Consider the following 20,273-nt stretch of genomic DNA (forward strand, 5'->3'; position numbering starts at 1 on the left):
TGACTCACAGACACAATGTTGAACAAAAGAGTACATATAATTATTACATTTACATGAAGCTTTAAAACAGACAAAAGTAATCCATGGTGATAAAGGTCAGAATAGCGGTTATTTGTGTGTGTGGGGGGGGGCACAGGGCACTGACCGGGGTACGAGAAATGTTCAATATCTTGATTTGTGTGATGGGTTCAAGGGTGTATATAAAAATCCACTGAGGTGTACATTAAATATTTGCATTTTACTGAATGTAATTTCACCTCAATTAAAAAGAAAAAATATTTTCAAAGAAATTTTATAAATAGGGAGATATAACTATATGTGTAGTCGGTAGTTTTGTCTTCCAAGTATCTCGGGTTCTCTTCCAAGGCACGAGGAAGGATTACACTCCTCCTTGAACTCTGGTGTGGCCATGTGATTTCCTTTGGCCAGTGAAAGTGCTTTAAGGGCTGGCCTATAAGTGATTTGTCAGACTTTTTCATTTCCCAAAATGAGCAGCCACACCACACATGATATCTGCTTGGTCAGCCTGAGTCCTAGAATGAGGACCACTTAGAGCAGGGATCAGTGAACATTTTCTGTAAAGGGTCACGCACTAAATATTTTAGACTTTGTGGGCCAGACACTTTCTTCCACAACTACGTGACTCTGCCACTGTAGAGCAAAAGCAGCCAGACAATACATAAGCAAACGGGCAAGGCTATTTTCCAATAAAACTTTATTTACAGTAACAGGCAGCAGGACAGATTTTGCCCATGGCCATAGTTCTTCAATTCCTGACTTAGAGCAAAGCCCCTAGCCAAACTACAAGAGAAAAGCTGGGATTTTGGGGTTGTTACCACACAGCAACCTAGCCCATTCTGATACAGAAACTGGTTCTGTTTTCGAAAAACCTAGCATACTGAACATTGGCTTAGTTGGCAGGCATTCAGGAAATTGCTAGTGGAAGATGGAAGAAATAACTTATGCAGGGGCGATGCATGTTAATGGAGTGATGAAACTGTCCGGAGAGAACCTGGAAGGCAGAGAATCTATACCTTATTCAAGAAAAAAAAAGAAAAAGACAAGAAAACAAAATATGTTATGGTTGCTGTTGGCCCCATTTGACAAAATAGACAGGAAAGAGATGAACTCAGAAAAGAATTAATCAGTTTGTAAGCAAAAAAGCAAGGGAATAAAGAGAGTTCACAAACTCAAGTACTTACTGGGTAGGAAGAAGCTACTTCTCAATTACAAAGAGATAAAAGCGAGAAATCCTATATGCCAAAGGTTGACTAAAACCCACTTTTGCAGCAAGGATCAAATCACTGGATGACTATCACACCTACTGTTAAAACCTCTGAATTAGTTAATGGGCCTCAGATGAAAAGTCCAACTAAGAGTGTAACACTGGTTAATCCCTTAAACTGGAAAAAAATGGCTCAGGGAAAAAGAGACTAAGGGTATGGCTCTCCCACAAAGCCTGAAAGCCCAAGTTACCCAGAAAGTAAGTTCAGAGAGGCATGCAAACAAGAAAGCAAAGAAACGTTAGCAAATCTAAGAAGTACATATTGACCAGATGTCACTTTCGGGTTACCTTCCTTGGGGAGGTGATGAGGACATTCTGCAGGTAGGAAAGCAAGTGAACTGAATATCTAGTGACCAGAAGGGCTGACTGAGTCATTCTTCTAACATTTTGTTAAATTTACTTACTTTAAAATCCCAGAAGAGCCAGAAATTATCTGTAAAGGAAAAGAGCAAGTAAATAAGATGCCATTTTCTCCTAGGGTTGATGCTTACAGAAGGAAAATGGATATTAACTCTTAAGCAGCACTATCTTTTTCCAATACTGAATGCAACTTTTTAATTACTGAGGTATTGTTTTAGTCCACTAAATAGTTGTCCAATCTTTCTCATCCAGGTTCCTTTGCAAGCCTCCCTTTAGAAATTAAAAAAAAAAAAAAAAATTAAGACTTCTACATCAAGGAGGTAAAGACAATATTACATGGTGGATTTATGTGAGTATACCCAGCTTTACTACTTACGTTTACTAGGGCAAACTGCAATCTAAGTTTGTTTCCTCAACAACATTCACATAGTAAATATTTGAGCCACATGCCAAGCACTGAACTAAATTCTAGGAATACAATTCCCAAGTCACAAAGATCTTAGTTTCATTTCTTGATTTGTAATATGCGGATAACAATACCCAGCAAGCAGGTACAGCAGGACCACTGTGAAGGTCAAAGGAGACTATGAAAGGGCTGCAAAGATCGTAAAGCACTATACAAGTATTTATTCATCCAAACATTTATTGAAATGTCAGGCATTGTGCTAAGCACTAGATATAGCAGTGTGCAGGCATATATATGGTCCCAGCCCTTGTGAAGCTTACAGTCTAGCACTGATCAATAAGAAGGAACAACAAAGTGTGCTAAGTATATGGCTGGGGAAGAACAGGGTATTTAGGGAGTGCACAGTAGGGGCACCTAGTCTAGAGGGTATTGATGAAGGCTTCCTAGAGGAAGTGGCATATAAACTGAAACTTGAACAGCCGTATCCTAAGAGCAGTGGTGAAAGCAGAGGAGTGATATGACCAGATACGTCTTTTGGAAAAATCTGGCTGCACTGTGAAAGGGATCACAACCAGAGAACTGGAGCCTGAGAAGGCCAGTGCTATAATATAGGTAGGTTGATGGCCTTGATCAGGATAGTAGCATTGTAGAATCAAGGAAAGTTTAGGCAACAGGCTTAACAGAAAGGTGTGAGTGGATGTGATGGATGAAGAGGGAAAAGTCATGGCTAACTGGGTTTGGGGCTTGGGTCAAGGCAACTGAATGGTTGGCAGTGGTGGTGCCATTTACTGAGAGAGGGACCAGGAAAGGAGGAGCAGGTTTGGGGGGCAAGGTCAAGGACATGTTGTGGTGCCTATGAGACAGCAAAGTGGACTTAAGTTAGCAATTAGATATAGGAATCAGGAAAGGTCTAGAAAGGAGATATGAATTTGGGAGTCATTTGCATAAAGTTGGTAAGTGAAGCCATGAAAGAAAAAAGAGATCAGCTACGGAGATGATGTAGAATAAGACAGCTTAAAACCAAATTTAAAAATCCCAAGGACACAGATGTTTAAGGGAAAGAGGTGCCTGCAAAGAAGACTGAGAAAGCATACTTGGAGATGGTATCTCCCTGAAGCCAAACTAAACAAGTATTTAATGAAGGGTGGTCAGTGGTGTAAAGAGGGTAGGAATATTGACAAGGACTTAGTAAGCTTGGTAGAGCAGTCTCAGCAGCAATACGGGACAGTGGAAACACAGACAAATCTTTTAAGAAAACCAGGAGGAATGGGAGATATGGGGACACAGAGTTTTTAAAAAATAGTACTTATTTTAACTATATTCACTGATACAACAGGACTAGTTAACAACTATTTTATAAAAAGAAAGTTTTAAAGACTGCCATGCAGTTACAGAATTACTTAGTACAGAAAACAGTAAAATACACACTTTTTTTTTCTTTTTTACAAAGACTAGTTTATGGCAATTCTCTATTGTTCAGGGTGAATTTAAAATTCTTAGCTTATGCCTCCCCCACATTCACTGACTATATAACTAATCTTATTATTACCTTAAGCAAAATATATATAGTGGAACTTCACAAAATGTACAAGAGTTCAATATTTAAGGAACTGGGGTTAGAAAGCAGAAGCAGCTTTCAGGTCTTCCAATTACCCTTTCAATAAAGCACCTGCATGAAAGAGAATACTCCAAACTACTGGGAAATTACCGGTAGATTTTTGTTGTTGTTTGGTTTTTCACTATGTTGTTTTTCCAGATATTTAAGTTTACTTCCTGTTAACCCAAATCTTAACTTGACCCTTCTTGCTAAGTATCTTAGTAATACATTACACGTTCTTTTCTGCCCTAAACCAATATGTATAATAGAACAGAGCCCTTTAATCTGGTTCAATACCAATTACTGGTTTATAAATGCTATTGTGAGCTACCAGAACCTAGCAAGGCCTTGATTGCATCTTACCAGCCAAACTTGGAATGTTGGAATTAGTGTCCCTTATCAAGTATTATCAGTCTTCCCAACTTGCCCTTCTAATTCTGCTTCTACCGGTAATTTGCCCTGTCCCTCGAAATAGAAGAGAATCTACACAGGGGGTCTACTGGCACTTTGGGAGGAATAAGTCTTTATTGTGCTGGGCTGTCCTATGCACTGTGGGGGACGGGGTGTCGTTCATGCTGACATGCCAGCAGAACTTCCCTCAATAAGTGTGACAATTAAAACAGTCCCCTTTATGTCTCCCAACATCCTCTGGAAAGAGGGCATACTGTCTCTGGTTGAGAACCACTGGCAGAATTTTGGTTCTTGGGCTCTTTATGGCATCTATTTTGATAGCTCAGGCTTCAGTTCCTTCTAAATTCTTGTTTGTATTCTGGTGCCTTGAATTTGCTGAATTAGTGGCCACAGAAAAATGCATTACAATTGTTAAGACAGGACTTGAACACAAGTTTTCAAATTGTACTTGAGAGGATCTCTAAGTTGGGTCCTCTTCTTAAATCATTTCACATATTTGGCTTTACTGTAAGATTTCCTTTTCATGGTTAACATGTTTGAAAATTACTGTTTTAGCACAAAGCAGATGTCTCACTTAGAAATACGGAAGTGCTACAATCTGTAAATAAAGCTGCTTCTTGAGAGTTAAATATTTCCACCTGTGCACTGTCTTAAATACACAATGTGTGGGATAGTGTCAAATTTATAATAAATCCATTTCCAGCAACAAACAACATTTGATATTATATCACTTTAAAATAAAGGGTTTCCTCTAAGCAGGATTTCTTTATAAAGCTGCAACACTCATGCAGATAGGACAAATTAGCTAAAATATCTCACACCTCCTGATCCTGGGATGCAAACATCTTTTTTTCCTCATCCTTTTTTGACAGGGCCAAACTGTCTAGAGTAGAAAAAAGAATTACTAGCGGGCAACCCCTAAGAGTCTATACTTACCGTAGTCCGTTAGTAGGCAAGCTCATAAAACAGCACCCAATTGTGAAAAATTCAGGGGAAACCTCCAAAAATTGGTCAGTCTGATCTCCAGACTGCAGGAAGCCTCCTAAACTAGCAATTAAAAAAAAATTCTTGCTCCTCTGACTAAAATTTTACGTGCTTGTTTTCTGTATTAGTAATATCATTATCGCTAGGGCGGGTGGGAGGGAGGTGAGAGGGAGGAAATATGTCAATATTTACTTCAGACTCAGAAATATGTCTAAAAAAAATAGTCTCAAACATTCTGACAGTTTGACAAAATACCTCCACTGTATGTACGTTCCTCCTTTTCAGAAACTTCTGCACTTGCTATGTGAGTTTCTGCAAATTGGCTCAAACATATATTTAAGCAGTTGATAATTTCAGACTATAGGCATCAGAATTTTAACACTTTGTTAAAATAAGAACTAAAGTTTCTTCGAAACACCTTAAAAACAGACTTCTAATTCAACTCACATTATTAGTACTAAATGTCTTTAAAAACAGTTGTATCATAAAAGCAAAAGATAATGACTTTGCCATCAAATTAAGTTTTAAAAAAAGGTGTCTGCATGTTTCAGTCCCATGCTGCCTCTTGAGATGGAAAAAAAAATATGTCTGAAGAATTTGAATTGTGATCAATTTGGATGAATAATGTGGTGCTTTCCCACAATCCAAATTAGTAAACTTGAAAATCAAACAGATGTTTGCTTTTAGAATTGGATTCTTGTTGAGTGTTTCAATGTTGTACTTCAAAAGTTTATGGATTTGATTCATTTCTTCGTCTCACAAGATCATCCCAATGCGGCTCTATTTCAGTGGTGGCAATCCGAAACAGGGCATGGAGGTGTTCGTCTGTCAATGGCTGGCTCAAAGTGTGCTGGTTTCGAGTCAAATATGAAAAAGCCTTTTCACAGATTTTGCTACTATCAAACAAGGATGCCACCTTACAGGCAACCCCTTTGATAATCGGGTAAGATTCAGCAGACAATCCGGCATAGAACTGCCCTAAGTCTTTGGTTCTGTATTCGTTCCAAAGGTTAGTATTTGCCTGAAGTTTTGTTAGCTCCACCCTTACTGAAATAGGTGCATATTCAGGTTTAAAGCTAAATGGATTTGCAAAAAGTTCTAAGTCCTTTTTAATGAACTTGAGGTCCTTGAAATGTCTCTCAAACTCTTTTTGTAGGCGACAGATCACCACTCGATACCTATCAGGATCGAGTATTTTTTCGTCTTCTTGAAGATGCCCTTTAAGCTCATCAACAACTTGGCTCAAGGCGGCAAAGTGTGTTAGATTTTTTTCCTCAATATGCCTCTGAAGTAAATTCAGCTTCACTTCAAAGGCACAAATATGGTCAAAGGCAGCAGCAGCAAAGACTTTACTCACTCTCAATAGTTCGCTGAGTTCTCGAAGGTGGTCCATAATATCCACCAAGAAGCCAAAGTCACAAAGCCATTCGTTGTCTGTGAAATGGACCGTTGTCGCCCCTATCGAAACCAAGAATGTTTTTATCTCTTTTCTTAAGGAAAATATTAGTTTTAAAGTCTTCCCTTTTCTAAGCCAATTGTTCAGACAGCGTCCATTAACCCTTTCACCGTGCTCTGATTCAGATTCAGTTAGTAAAGCCTGAAATTCCGGCCGCCTAACGCCTCTGGTCTTAATCAAAACTATCCATTCAGATATGGCATTTACGATTTGATTAACATCTACATCGTAGGAGCTCAACAGTTCCAAGTGAAGAAATCCTGAATAATGGATCACATTCCAACAGTTGGGGCTTACAGCCTTTTCTCTCATGTATGACACCAGTCCTGAGTTCTCACCAATCATCCTCAGAGTGTGGGTCGTGGTCAGTCCAACCATCCGCTGCAGGCTAAGCCCTGCCGTCTGTAGGGCCTCAAGGATTGCCGCCATGAGGGCACCAACACTGAAGTGATGAGTCAGGTTGATTATGGTCAGAAGCTCTTCTTGCACCTCCAAATCGTGGCCTACGCCGCGGACAAAGACCAGGAGGTAGTTCTCATAGGCCACAAAAGCCTGGTCATCCAAAGCAAGGGAATAGGCTTTAAAGTCCTTGGCTCGGTTAAAAAGCTGACTGCGTAGATTTTGGTTAATGTCCAGGACCCTCTGCCGCGTGATCTCCGGAGATAAATCAATGCCATCCAGAACGCTTACGTGATCGGGCAGCACATCTCTCAGCATCACCTCCATGCACCGGTGCACAAAGTCCCCCTCGCCCCAGCCGCAACCCTTCAAGGCCAAGAGGCGGGCGAGCCCGAGACCTGCACGAGCAGCTCTCTCCTCCGGAGTGAGCGGGGCGGCCTCGGGCAAGTCGCCCTGACGCAGACGCTCCACCAGAGCCGCGCGCTCGCCCTCCGCCACATACCGCTCGTAATAGTCGTGCTCGGCCTCGTAGTGGTGCCTGACGTCGGGCTCGCCGGTGGCTACGACCAGGCGGCGACACACCAGGCACAGGGCTCCCTCGCCCTCCGGAGCCTCCACCACTAGGTACCGCTGTGTCCACTCGGCCCGGAACCCCCGAGACTCGTCGATTTCCATTTTGCTCCTCTTGGGCGTCATCCACATTTCACGGGAGGCCACAGGAGCTGGGCAGACCTCCGGGAGGCCGCAAGGAGAGGGGAGGAGCAGGAGCGAGCCGCAAGCGCCTCCTCCACTCTGCGCCAGATCACCCCAGCTGGGGACACCAACCTGCGGCTCCGACACCTCTGTTCCTATTGGCTGGAGATTTCGTATTCCTCAGCCGCAGACATGAGCCAATAGGAAGAGTGGACAGCGGTTTTTAGTGCGCAGGCGCACATCCTTCTAGCTGCAAAGTGGACTGAAGCCGCTTTAGGGCGGGACTAAGAGAACCGGAACTCACGACCTTGACTGGCATTCACGCTGCCCAATCAATAGCTCACTGTCCCGGAAGCGGCGCTGCCGCTAGAGGGTGGGGCAGGATGGCGTCAGCAGAGTGGATGGAAAGATGTGGGCACGAAGCTCTAAGGGGATTGGCTGAAGGCACTTGCAGTTAGCTTCTCTCCGTGACTCGGGTTCCTCTGGCGCCAAAATGTCGCTGGTAGCGGGGGTTATCCGGCGGCTGGACGAGACAGTGGTGAACCGCATCGCGGCAGGGGAAGTTATCCAGCGCCCGGCTAATGCTATCAAGGAGATGATAGAAAACTGGTACGAAGGGAGTCAAGGCTTCCTTAGAGGCTACGACTTAACGGGCCGATGCTCAGGATAGGGCGGACACGCCTCCCTGCCCGGAGCCAAGGCGTGTGCGGCGCAGGGCCGCGGCGGCGGAGGCCTGGGGTCTTGCCTTCGCCCCTCACGGGTCCTCGAGCGTCCTCGCGAGACTTTAGGGTTGTTGCGGGGCAAGGAGAGGGTTACACAATATTTTCATGTTGTCATTAAGAGAAGTCCTTTAAAAATTATATATGCGGAAGGTGCAAATTTTTAAATGTATAAAAATTTTATAATTTAAAAGAAAAAAACTTCCTTCATCCTTCAGAGGTTACTGTGTGTTATCAGTTTCTTGCTTATTCCGGAAGTCATCCATCTACATTCAGAAGTACGATTCATTTTGAGTTTTATTCTAAATAAATTGCTGAGATTTTAGGAGAGTTCGGTGGACTTGGGGTTTAACTTGTGATTTCCCTATTGCCAAGTGATTGACCCCACTTAGGATTTTCCTGCCCTTTACTTTTTGCGGGGTCACTTTGAAGATATCTGATTTTATGGATTCTGAAGTTTAGAACTGTCACACAAACCTTGTGGAAGGAGGAGATTAAAAACGTGGAAAGAAAGTTGGGTGTAAACTGTAAACTTTAAAAAGGACAGAGGCTCATAGTGTACCTAAACGTTATGTCAGATCCTTTGTGTTCAAATGCATTGATGTTAATAAAAATCTATACGTTAAAAGGAAAAAAATGTCCCAGCGAAGATTGGTAGGTTTGTAAAGGGATTGTTGTGAAAACACAAACAACCATCGTGGGTAATGGGACTGAAAGAACAGTGGGTCTGAAAGGACCAGTGAGAGAAAGGAAGAGAATTAGAAGGTAGACAAAAGAAGGAGCAGGGAGACTGGGGATGGTTTCTCCTTTTGACTTTAAATTCACAAAGGCTGGCTTTTGTTTCTGCAGTGTTAGAATTAACTGACAGAACGATTTAGGCCTGTTACTGTACTGTGCCAGAAGACTACAGCAACACTACACATATTAGATCAGTGGATTAGAATTCTCTAAGCAGAGATTTTGTATGGAGCCCAGTTATGCTCTTTTTAATACGTAAGTCAAGACGGCTAAGTACAACTTCAATTCAGGGGCTCCTGAGAAAGATCTTTAATATTTAAGTAACTTAATATCTTATTTCTGAATAAAGAATTTTCTGTGTGAGGAGGAGGAAACTTTTCTTTCTCATGCAGCCTCAGTCTGGATTTATTTTCTCTAGCTCTGTAGGTGCTCTATGCTTGTAGGTTACTCTTTGAAGGAATAAAAAGATGTATTGACTTCTTAAAGAGCTTTCTGCACTGCCATTTTTTCTTTCTCCCAACATAAATATATTTGCATAAAGAAAATAGTAGAGAAAAACATTTAGAATTTTTTTAATGACATTTTTAAAGGATCATTTAGGAACGTGAGGCTGAATAAAGTTTAAGTAACAGATGGTAGAATTAGTTGAAAAGTAGGTAAGAAAGAGGCATGTCCTAAAAGGTCCCATTTCCAACTTCCCTTTCTTTTTTTCCTAGAGGAACAGAAAAATTGCTGAATGTCCTATTGGAAATGATGGTTCCCCACTCCGTCCCTCTCTTCCTTCCCTCTCTCTCAGACAGCATGTAAACTGATAACAATGTAGTCACAGAGCCTGTGAGACAAAGGAAAACACACTGAGTCTTATATTTGTCTGGAATTTGTTCTTATCCCCTGACTCGTATGAAAATATGTACATTAGAGTAGTTGCAGACTAATAAATTATTATTTTTTTGTTTGATTTGCCAGTTTAGATGCAAAATCCACAAGTATTCAAGTGGTTATTAAAGAGGGAGGCCTGAAGTTGATTCAGATCCAAGACAATGGCACCGGGATCAGGGTAAGGAAAACCTCAGAGCGGCAGGATGTTTGTGTGCTTCGTGTGCTACATCTGCAGGAAGTGAGGGGACTTCTCCCTGTTCTGGAAACTTTAGGGTTTTATGGATGGGATTGTTTGAAAAATAAATATTTATTGAGTACCTACTCCATGCTGGGTACTGTTCAGGAGAATAAGGAGGTCAAGGAACGAGTCATGAAACTTTAAAGGTTGAGTGTCCTGAGCAAAGAGAACAATACACACAAAAACCAGGAAATGGAAGCTTGCATGACACGCTTAAGGACTAGCAAGGGGGTTGGTATGTCTAGAATGGGTGGTGGAGGGAGTGGAAGCCTAAAAGGAAATGAGGTCTGAAGGATAACCAGGCTGAGCATGTAGGACCTTGTAGGATGTTGTAAAATATTTGGCTTTTACTCTGGATGAGGTGGGATACTCTTTAGAGGGTTTTGAGCAAAGAGGTGACATGCTTTGGCAAGTTTTATAAGAACTCTTTTGTCTGCAATGCAGAAAATAGACTGTAGCAGGACAAGATAGAAGGACCAGACAGGACCGTTTGGTTGTGACAGAGATGTAAGAAGCAGTGAGATTCTGGGTTGATGATGGAGACCAAAGCTCTCAGAATTTGCTTGTACAGGGAGTAAGAAAAAGAGGAGTCAAGAATGACTTCAAGGTTTTGGCCTGTGCAAATAGAAAAAAAAGAGTTGCCATTTACTGATGAGAAGGCTATGGAACAAGCAGGTTTGGGGGAAGATCAGAAATTCATTTGGGGGTATGTTGAACTTAAGATGCCTGTTAGTTGGATACATGTGTGAGTCTGGAGATAAAAATTTGGTGTATTCCATTTTGATGGTATTAAAAGCCATGAGACTCACATAAAGAGAAGCTCAACATGACTGGTAACTAGGGAACTACAAATAAAAATTGCAGTGAGATACCACTTGACATTCACTAGGGTGGCTGTTATAATTAATTAAGTAACTAATAAAAACCAAATATTTCAACTACAATAAAAATTAAAAATATTGACAAGGATGTTGAGAAATTGGAACTCTTGTATGTTGCTGGTGGGAATATAAAATAGTACAGCCATTGTGGAAAATGGTGTGGTGGTTCCTCAAAACAATTAAACAATTGCCGTATGATCCAGCAATTCCACTTCTGGGTATATACCCCAAAGAGTTGAAAGCAGGGCCTTGAAGAGATTTGCACACTCATGTTCATAGCAACATATGCATGATAACCAAAAGGTGGAGGCAACCCAAGTATCAACAGATGAATGGATAAACAAAATATGATAGATACATACAATGGAATGTTATTCAGCCTTACAGAGGAGTGAGAGTTTGACAAGTGCTACTACGTGGATGAACCTTGAAGACAGTATGCTAAGTGAAATTAGCCAGTCACAAAAGGACAAGTACTATATGATTCCACTTGTATGAGGTACCTAGGGTAGCTAAATGCATAGAATCAGAAAGTAGAATGGTGGTTTCCAGGGGGTTGGGGGCCTGCGCCACATGGCCTGCGGGATCATCTTAGTTCCCCGACCAGGGATTGAACACTTGCCCCCTGCAATGGAAGCATGAAGCCCTAACCACTGGACCACCAGGGAAGTCCTGAGAGCTTTTGTTTAATGGGTACAGTTTGTTTGTGGAGATGAAAGAGTTCTGGACATGGATGTTGGTGATGGTTGCACAACAATGTGAATGTACTTCATGCCACAGAACTGTACACTTAAAGAGGGTTAAAATGGTAAATCTTGTCATGTATATTTTACTACAATTAAATGTACCTATAGATTTTTAATAAAGAAGTTTTCTAATACAGTAATGATTTTTGTAAAGTCTGTGAGCCTGGGTGAGATCATCAAGACATTGAGTGTAGACAGAGCAGAGGTCCAGGGATGGAACTGTGAATTATCCACTCTCAGGGGAGATGAGACAGAAGCAGCAAATGAGGCGAGAGAGGAAGAAGGAGCAGCAGGACCGAGTGGAGTTCTGGATGTCCAGAGAGGAGGCTCCTGCTGAGTTAGAACTCTTCTCCCAAGAGGAATGTCTTCCTGGATTCAATCAGGAAAAGGGAAATTAAAAAAGATTTGGAAAAATGAGTAACATAATTATTCACTGATTTTTTTGCACCTTCTAGAAAGAAGATCTGGAGATTGTGTGTGAGAGGTTCACCACAAGTAAACTGCAGTCCTTTGAGGATTTAGCTCATATTTCTACCTATGGCTTTCGGGGCGAGGTAAGCTGAGGATTGAAGAAATGTGTAAAACATCCTCCTGTGATGATATTTCTGCCATTTGTCAGCATATGTTTCTCAGCAGGTCAATAAGACATGATACTTTTTACTTGTTAAATACATGCAAATCTAAACAAACTTAGATTCAGTTTTCCAAAACTGAGAATTGTTCATAAATACTTTTTAAAAATAATTAATTATTTTATTTTATTTAATTAATTAATTTTTTAAACATCTTTATTGGAGTATAATTGCCTTACAATGGTGTGTTAGTTTCTGCTTTATAACAAAGTGAATCAGCTATACATATACATTTATCCCCATATCTTGTCCCTCTTGCATCTCCCTCCCTCCCACCCTCCCTATCCGTAAATACTTAATACACCATAAACTGTATCTACAGAGACCCCCCCAGGTCTCTTGATGGAAGAAGATAGCACCATCTACCAAGGTTTCTTGTCCAAAATCAAATGTGAATCTTACCAATACTTAGATCCAAGTACCCATGTACAGAAAAATACAAGGAGCAAGGGATCATGGTAAATGGTACTGAGACTGGAAATCACATGATAAAAGACTTGTTTCCTGTAAAGTGAACTGTATGGGGGAAAAAAGGTAAAGAAAGGAGGAAGAAGCATAGATTAGAAAGGATTTAAGAGGCATGTGAACCAGCTCCAATGTATTGATCTTACTTGGATCCTGATTTGCACAAATAAAATCTTTTTTGAGACAGATATTTCAACACAGATTGGTTATTTGATGGTATTAAGGAGAAATTACTGTTAATTTTCTTGGTATAAAAATAGTTTCATCAGTTTTTTTTTTTTTGAGTCCTTTTAAGTTATATTCTGAAATAGCTGTGAATGAAATTATATGATGTATCATAGGGATATATTAAATAGAAAATGGATAAAAATAGTATCTTATATTTTTATGACAATACTCTGGATATAAAGATATTATTCAATATATTATTCAATATATGTAGGGCAACATAAATTGTAATGGCTACATAATGTTCTTTTTTTTTTATAAACTTATTTATTTTTGGCTGCATTGGGTCTGTTGCGGTGAGCAGGGGCTGCTCTTTGTTGCAGTGCCCAGGCTTCTCATTGCAGTGGCTTCTCTTGTTGTGGAGCATGGGCTTTAGACGCATGGGCTTCAGTAGTTGTGGCACGTGGGCTCAGTAGTTGTGGCTCACAGGCTCTAGAGCACAGACTCAGTAGTTGTGGTGCACGGGCTTAGTTGCTCCACGGCATGTGGGATCTTCTCGGACCAGGGATCGAACCCGTGTCCCCTGCATTGGCAGGTGGATTCTTAACCACTGCGCCACGAGGGAAGTCCCTGTTCTGTTACTTGTACATACTGCAGTCTATTTATATAATTTCCTGTTGAACATTTATGCTCTTTGCCATTTTTTTCGTGTTTAATGCTCTGGTGAATATTCATGTACATACAATGTGTCTTGTTCAGTTATTTCCTTAGGATAAATTTATAGAAATAACATTCATGAGTAAAAATATGTATCCTTTTCAAGTAGTTTGTATTAGTTTCTTATTGCTGCCCCCCAAAATGACCACAACCTTCGTGGTTTAAAGCAACACAAATTTGTAATCTTACAGTTCTGGAGGTTAGGGGAAATAGGTGTCACTGGGTCTCACTGTGCTAAAATCCGGGTGTTGGCAGGGCTGTATTCCTTTCCACAGGTTCTGAGGTACCAGAGAAACTGTTTGGAGTAGTTATTTGGGGGAAATGAGAGCCAGGGTCGGGGAGGGGAATGGGGTCAATTACTTTTCGTTTTAGGCCTTTCTGTAGTTTTTGGATTTTTTATCATGTGAATGTAGTTTACTTTTATTTGACTTATCTGTTTATTTTATTCTCTTTTATTTTTTGGCCTCTCTGAGCGTCTTGCGGGATCTTAGTTCCCCAACTAGGATCAAACCTGGGCCCCAGCAGTGAAAGCGTTTGAGTCCTAACCACTGGACCACCAGGGAATTCCCTATTTGACTTTTTTAAATTAAAAGGCAGCTGTGACCCAGTCACTGCAATTTAGATTAAATCCGGGTAGTCTCAAGCACCCTCTGGCTCACAGTGAGCCCCAGGTTGTTCCAGGTAGGGGCAACATCAGACTGTGTACCCTGAGGGCCCCCTGACTTTAAGTAGGCCTCAGGTCAACCCTAGCAAAGCAGTTTCATTCTGGCTTTGCAACTTCCTGAGTCAGTTCCTAAGCGCATGGCCTCCTGGAGCCTTAGCCCAGCTGTAGGGTATCTTTGGGGTTGTAATTAAATAGGGAAGATTTATTGAGGGATTGCTGTGTTCCATCCATGGTTCTCAGCTCTTTGTGTGTATTAACCCTTTCACTCTTAACAACTCTGTAGAGTAGGTTCTATTATTATTATTACCATGTTTTACATACATATGAGGAAACTGACAGACTTTAAGAAACATGACCAGGGCACACAGCTAGGAAGTGGCAGAATGGGGTATTGAGCCCTGGCAGTTTGACCCCAGAGTCTGTGTTCCTGTCCTCTTGCTCCAGTGCCGGTACAAAGGCCCCTGAAGCAGCAGGACCATCTGCCAGTGGCCCTTTCTTTTCCTGGTGTTGGGTAGCATTGTAGTTTTGGATGTATTTAATGTCCTTCCTTACCACAGGTTGCAAAATCATTTACATTTTTAATGATGAAAATTAGCTCAATTACATACACCAGGGAAATCCAGCTAGGACCTGGTAATCTCTGAGCCTGAGCCATGGTCCTTGTTAATGAACTGAGTCTGCCACAGCTGTATTCACTGTCTCCTGAGATGCTGTCACACAGACCCCATCACAGTGCCTGGGTTGCATTTTTGTATGCTATGGTGTCCTTGGGAAAGGAGTTACAGATTCCAAAGGGCTAGCAAACCAATCCTGATTTTAAGGGGGAAAAAAATGGTCTTTTTTTCTTTTAATTTGTTTAGTCTTAATTGCATAATTAAAAAATATTTATTTGTTTATTTGGCTGGGCTGGGTATTAGTTGCAGCATGTGGGATCTTTGTTGCCCGGTGTGAGATCTCAGTTGCAGCATGTGGAATCTAGTTCTCTGACCAGGGGTCGAACCCGGGCCCCTTGCATTGGGAGCACGGAGTCTTAACCACTGGACCACCAGGGAAGTCCCTGCATAATTTTAAATTTATATTTCTTTTTTTTTTTTTTAACTTTATTTATTTTTGGTTATGTTGGGTCCTCGTTGTTGCGCGCAGGCTTTCTCTAGTTGCAGCAAGCGGAGGCTGCTCTTTGTTGCGGTGCTTGGGCTTCCCGTTGCGGGGGCTTCTCTTGTTGCAGAGCACGGGGTCCAGGCGTGCGGGCTTCAGTAGTTGTGGTAGGAGGGCTCAGTAGTTGTGGCGCACGGGTTTAGTTGCTTGGCGGCATGTGGAATCCTGCTGGACCAGGGCTCGAAACCATGTCCCCTGCACTGGCAGGCGGATTCTTAACCACCACGCCACCAGGGAAGTCCCTAAATTTATATTTCTAAACATAAAATTGCTTATAGAAAACAGTTTTGAATAATAGTATACAGCACTATCTATTTGCAGTGTTTCCATTATCCATTTCTGAAGGCAGGCTTTAAACTTGTTAGAAGACAAATCATTGAGACTATTAAATACACCTATAACTCTACACCTGAACACAGTTGCTATTAAGGTTAACGTTAATGCTTGGGGGTGGGAAATTCCCTGGTAGTCCAGTGGTTAGGACTCAGTGCTCTCACTGCCGAGGGCCCAGGTTCAATCCCTGGTTGGGGAACTAAGATCCTACTAGCTGTGCGGTGTGGCCAAAAAAAAAAAAAAATTGGGTGTGTTTCCTTTTGGACTTTTATATATATATTTTTCCCTTGTTCTAGTAATTATGCTACAGATTCAACTCAATAGCTTTCTTTTTTTAAAAAAAAAAAAAGCGTCATCAAAGCGAGTGAGCAGAGTGCTCATTGTTGCCATTTGTTAATACAAAACAGAAGAGGCAATTGAGATAACTTCTCCATTAATGATGAGATGGGGTGACCCAGCAGTGGGTTTTTCTTTCATTCCATTTCCTTTTTTTCCTTAGGCTTTGGCCAGCATAAGCCATGTGGCTCACGTCAGCATTACAACCAAAACAGCTGACGGGAAGTGTGCATACAGGTATAGTACTGTCCTCTGCTATGTGTATAAATTCATCCTGAAATGTGCTTTTTGCCTGCATCTCAAAGTAATCTTATCTGAACACCAGTGTTATCTTTTTTGGCCTAGATCTTGGGTAACTTTTCTTTCCTGCCTTTGGATTAGTTGATAATCCACAGGGATCATCATAGGTAATAATCTTACTTTATGGACTCGTGAAAGCTATGATGTAACAGATGACAAGTGCCTAGCAAGTTGTCTGTTACACAGAGGAATTCTGAGTCCATGGGAGCTGTGATGTCATTCTGCCCCTTTGCCCTTTGGCAGGATGTCCCTTTGGCTTGATTATGGGGCCATGGCTGGGGTGCTGAAGGATCCTGTTTCCTTAGCCGCTCTGAGCCCCCCGCCGCACCTTCCCACAGGTGGCCACTGGCTGTCTTTTATGTTGGCACAGTTTTCAGAGGCTGTTGAATGACCTTGGAACAGAACAGAAAGGGGATTCAGGGAATCAAAATCACACCTTTGTTTTCATAAGCACTGGCCATTCCCTAGTGAAAGATGGGTATTGAGTGTCTAATTCACGCCAAAAAACAGAATTTTTTTTTATCATACAGATTGTTAGTTTATATAGAAAATAGCTTCAATAAAGGGCAGTTCTGCCTGTTTCTCAGCCCTCTTTAATAGTTGAGTGTGTGCAGTAATGGAAGATGGAACATTTCAGAGTCTGCAGCACTGGTGCTAGAGCGGGTTTACTCGATGCAAATTGTAACAGCCCTAGGAGCTGGCTGGGCTGATATGATTAGAATCCCTTCTGACAAACTGGGGAGCTACTTGTGAGTGAATGTCTTCTGAAATAGTCTGGGACACAGGTTCCATTTCTTTGCCTCTGAGGTGTTATGCCCCATCCTTCTGTGGCAGGATGAAATCGAGTCACTGTCATAGCAACTAGCATCCTCCCAGTCCATCTTTCCAGCCTCTCCCCTCCACACATCCTCAGCTGCTGCATAGTCTAAAGCTTCTCTGCTTTTGTTTATGTTTTCCCCCTCCTGGATGGTCTTCCCTGTTCTCTCCACCTGAGATTATACTGCTTCAGAGTCCAGGTGAATTGTCATCTCTTCTGTGACACTTCCCCCACTCCCACCCCAGGCTGAATGTTTTCCTACTTTGGATCACTTAGCACCTTGTTCTACACTTAAGGGAAAAGTCTGTCCCCTCACTAAATCAAGAACCTCCAAAGACCTGCCTTTATTACAGGGCGTTTACAGGCCTGATAACATGGTAGCCCCTCAAATAAATGATTGCAGAATCATTGAAAAAAATTTTACAGTCATCTTAGGCAATGGCAAAACTATTGTTTGTAGCCAGAACTCAGGAACTAAAAAGCAATATTTGCCAAAAAAAACAAACAAACCAAAAAATGGATTTTCCCCCCTCCTTTGGTATCAAATTAGAATGGTTATGGAAGTGGAAAAAGAGAGGAAACGGGTAGCTAAGACAATTTATAATGTGGCTATATTTTAATCTATTGTTGTGTAATTTACCTTTTTACTCTTTGGGTAAGTGTCTGTTCTTTTTTTTGTTAGCTCTCAGTAATCTCTTATATTTTCTGATAGAGCACATTACTCAGATGGAAAGCTGAAAGCTCCACCTAAACCATGTGCAGGCAATCAAGGGACCCAGATCACGGTAAGAATGGTACATGGGAGGGGAAAGTTTTGAAAGAGAGCTTTATATAAATATTGAAGTAAAAAACAAAATTGTCTTTGAGTTCTCAAAGGATTAAAAAAATGAATATTTACTAGTTAATGGGAGCCCCAAGATACCACACTCTAAGAAAGAGAAATGATTATTGACTTTTGTGGCATGGCAGCCTGCCCACCGCCTCCTTTTTTTTTTGTTTAAAAGGCTGGGAGTTTCTTCTGTTGAGACCACAGAAATCTGTGGCAGGGTAGCTGGCATTGAAAGAACCTTAAGCTTGACTCCAGTTGAGGAGTCAGAGTCTTAGCCTTGCCAGTCAGTGGTTGTGTGTCCAGAGGCAAGTCGTTTAATGTCCCTTAACGTCACTTTGCTCATCTTTCAAGGAAGGATGTAACGAAGAATATCTGCCACTCACTCAAAGGGCTCTGAGTAACAGATTGTATCATTAATTAGGAGAAAGTGTTACACTGCCTTATTTCTGTGGTGCCACATTTGGTCTCTTCCTGTTCTGAGATCCCATAAAGCACCCCACTGTCATGTTACACATCCCACCCTACCACCCTCAGCCCCAGCCAGAGCACATCTCCTCGAAGGTTCCAAGCCCTGGGCTTGATGAGGCAGGTGGAGTGGGGGGTGGGGGCCGAAATGAACGTGTACTTCGTAGTGCATGTTAAGGGGGAATCCTGTACCTGGGACCACAGTGTAATTTCCAATAACCCCTAAAAGATCTGATAATTATTCTTAGTTTGCAAAATAGGTTTGAATGCCATGTGGTATTGTAATTGTTTATTAGTTTATGTTTGCCCCACTAAATCTTGTGCTATTCTGGGCAGTACCGTGCTTTATTTGTCTTCTTATTCCCAGCACAAGGCAAAGAGCCTGACATGGAGGTAGCCCCCAGTACCTATCTGAGAAATCAGTGAGTAAAGCGGGAGGCAGGTGAAATATCCCTTCTTTCTTTTGTTAAGACTGCCCCATCTCTTGCCGCCTCTCCTAATGCTTAGAACTGTGCTGGTGATAAATGTAGTTGGATTCTCTGCCTTAAGACCCAGCTTTATCTCCATCTATTTCTGTGAGTTTACAAGAAAAATCAATCTTCTATTCAGGTAGAGGACCTTTTCTACAACATATCCACGAGGAGGAAAGCTTTAAAAAATCCAAGTGAAGAGTATGGGAAAATTCTGGAAGTTGTCGGCAGGTACAGTCCAAAATCTGGGCAGGGGTCTCTGAACCACTCTCTCACCAAAGGAATGTGTTCTGCTGCTTAGAAATTGAGAACAGTTGCTGAGCTAGACGATAAGCAGCAGTACGAGCCTACAGGTTGTTTCTGGTCAAGGTTTAGTCACCAATTCTGGGTTGTCTTTCATGTCCCCAGGAGAGAGCAGGAGTCGGTCTCTGTATCAGTGAGGGTCCTTTGGTGGCAGGCAAGACAAACTGACTGTATTAACTTGAGCCCAAAAGACGTTTATTGAAAGGCGAGGAGTGACTCAGCAAGTGGAAAGAAGTGTGTGGACGGCTGCTCCTTGGGGAGGACAAGAAGCAGGGTGGCTTCAGGGATTTAATATAGTGGCCCTGCTCCAACTGTTTTCATTCCTTTCCTGACTCTGCTCAAGAGCCTGTCTCCCGGGAGAGTGCATCTTATTGGCATAGGCTGGGTCCCCCCATCGTGTGCCCACATTTGTGGGGAGAAGATTTCTTGACTGGCAGTCTAAGGATATATCAAGTGAAATGGGGAAGAGGTAGTGTCCCAAAGGAAGACTAGGGCCTGTTAACAGAGTGAGAAGGGACTCGGCAGGTGAAAACAACGTTATGTCCAGGATTGACTTAACCCGCTAGTACAGTGGCCCCAGCATGGCTCTCTGAGCCTGCTTGTCCTTGAATTGTAACAGAGGTGTGTTAACTATTTCTCAGTATTGCTACAAAAATTAAAATCAGTAAAACATTTACCTCTATTAAAGTGGAACAGACACATCAAGTTTTTTTGCTTTTTTTCCCCTGGAATCGTATGAATCAGTATCACTATCAGTTAGCTCCTGGAAATAGAGGAGTTCTGGTTGGCTGTTTTAGTTCTAGGTGTGATAAGCGAGCTAATTGTTA

The 20,273-nt window shown here is 41.8% G+C and overlaps 2 protein-coding genes across 8 annotated transcripts in view; one reads left to right on the forward strand and one right to left on the reverse strand.

The window, feature by feature from the left end:
* Window positions 1-5,773: 5,773 nt before the first annotated feature.
* Window positions 5,774-7,600, reverse strand: EPM2AIP1 (EPM2A interacting protein 1). Its single transcript, XM_065886375.1, has one exon. It carries the CDS (start codon window positions 7,598-7,600, stop codon window positions 5,774-5,776), a length of 1,827 nt encoding a protein of 608 aa, XP_065742447.1.
* A 386-nt stretch (window positions 7,601-7,986) lies between these two features.
* MLH1 (mutL homolog 1) overlaps window positions 7,987-20,273 on the forward strand; it is a 51,188-nt gene continuing 38,901 nt past the window's right edge. For 3 of the 7 annotated variants that reach the window (XM_065886027.1, XM_065886030.1, XM_065886029.1), the window contains exons 1-6: window positions 8,085-8,200; window positions 10,015-10,105; window positions 12,248-12,346; window positions 16,426-16,499; window positions 18,092-18,164; window positions 19,283-19,374. In XM_065886027.1, the coding sequence (XP_065742099.1) occupies window positions 8,085-8,200; window positions 10,015-10,105; window positions 12,248-12,346; window positions 16,426-16,499; window positions 18,092-18,164; window positions 19,283-19,374 (545 nt within the window). Of the gene's footprint in view, window positions 8,201-10,014; window positions 10,106-12,247; window positions 12,347-16,425; window positions 16,500-18,091; window positions 18,165-19,282; window positions 19,375-20,273 lie in introns of all 7 variants that reach the window. The other 4 variants (XM_065886031.1, XM_065886026.1, XM_065886025.1 and 1 more) reach the window with 4 other exon arrangements.

This window comes from Phocoena phocoena, chromosome 10 (assembly GCF_963924675.1).
Source record: "Phocoena phocoena chromosome 10, mPhoPho1.1, whole genome shotgun sequence".
Lineage (NCBI taxonomy): Eukaryota > Metazoa > Chordata > Mammalia > Artiodactyla > Phocoenidae > Phocoena > Phocoena phocoena.

Coding starts and splice junctions, on each gene's coding strand:
- EPM2AIP1 (XM_065886375.1), bottom strand. CDS start 7,600: ATGTGGATGACGCCCAAGAGGAGCAAAATGGAAATCGACGAGTCTCGG.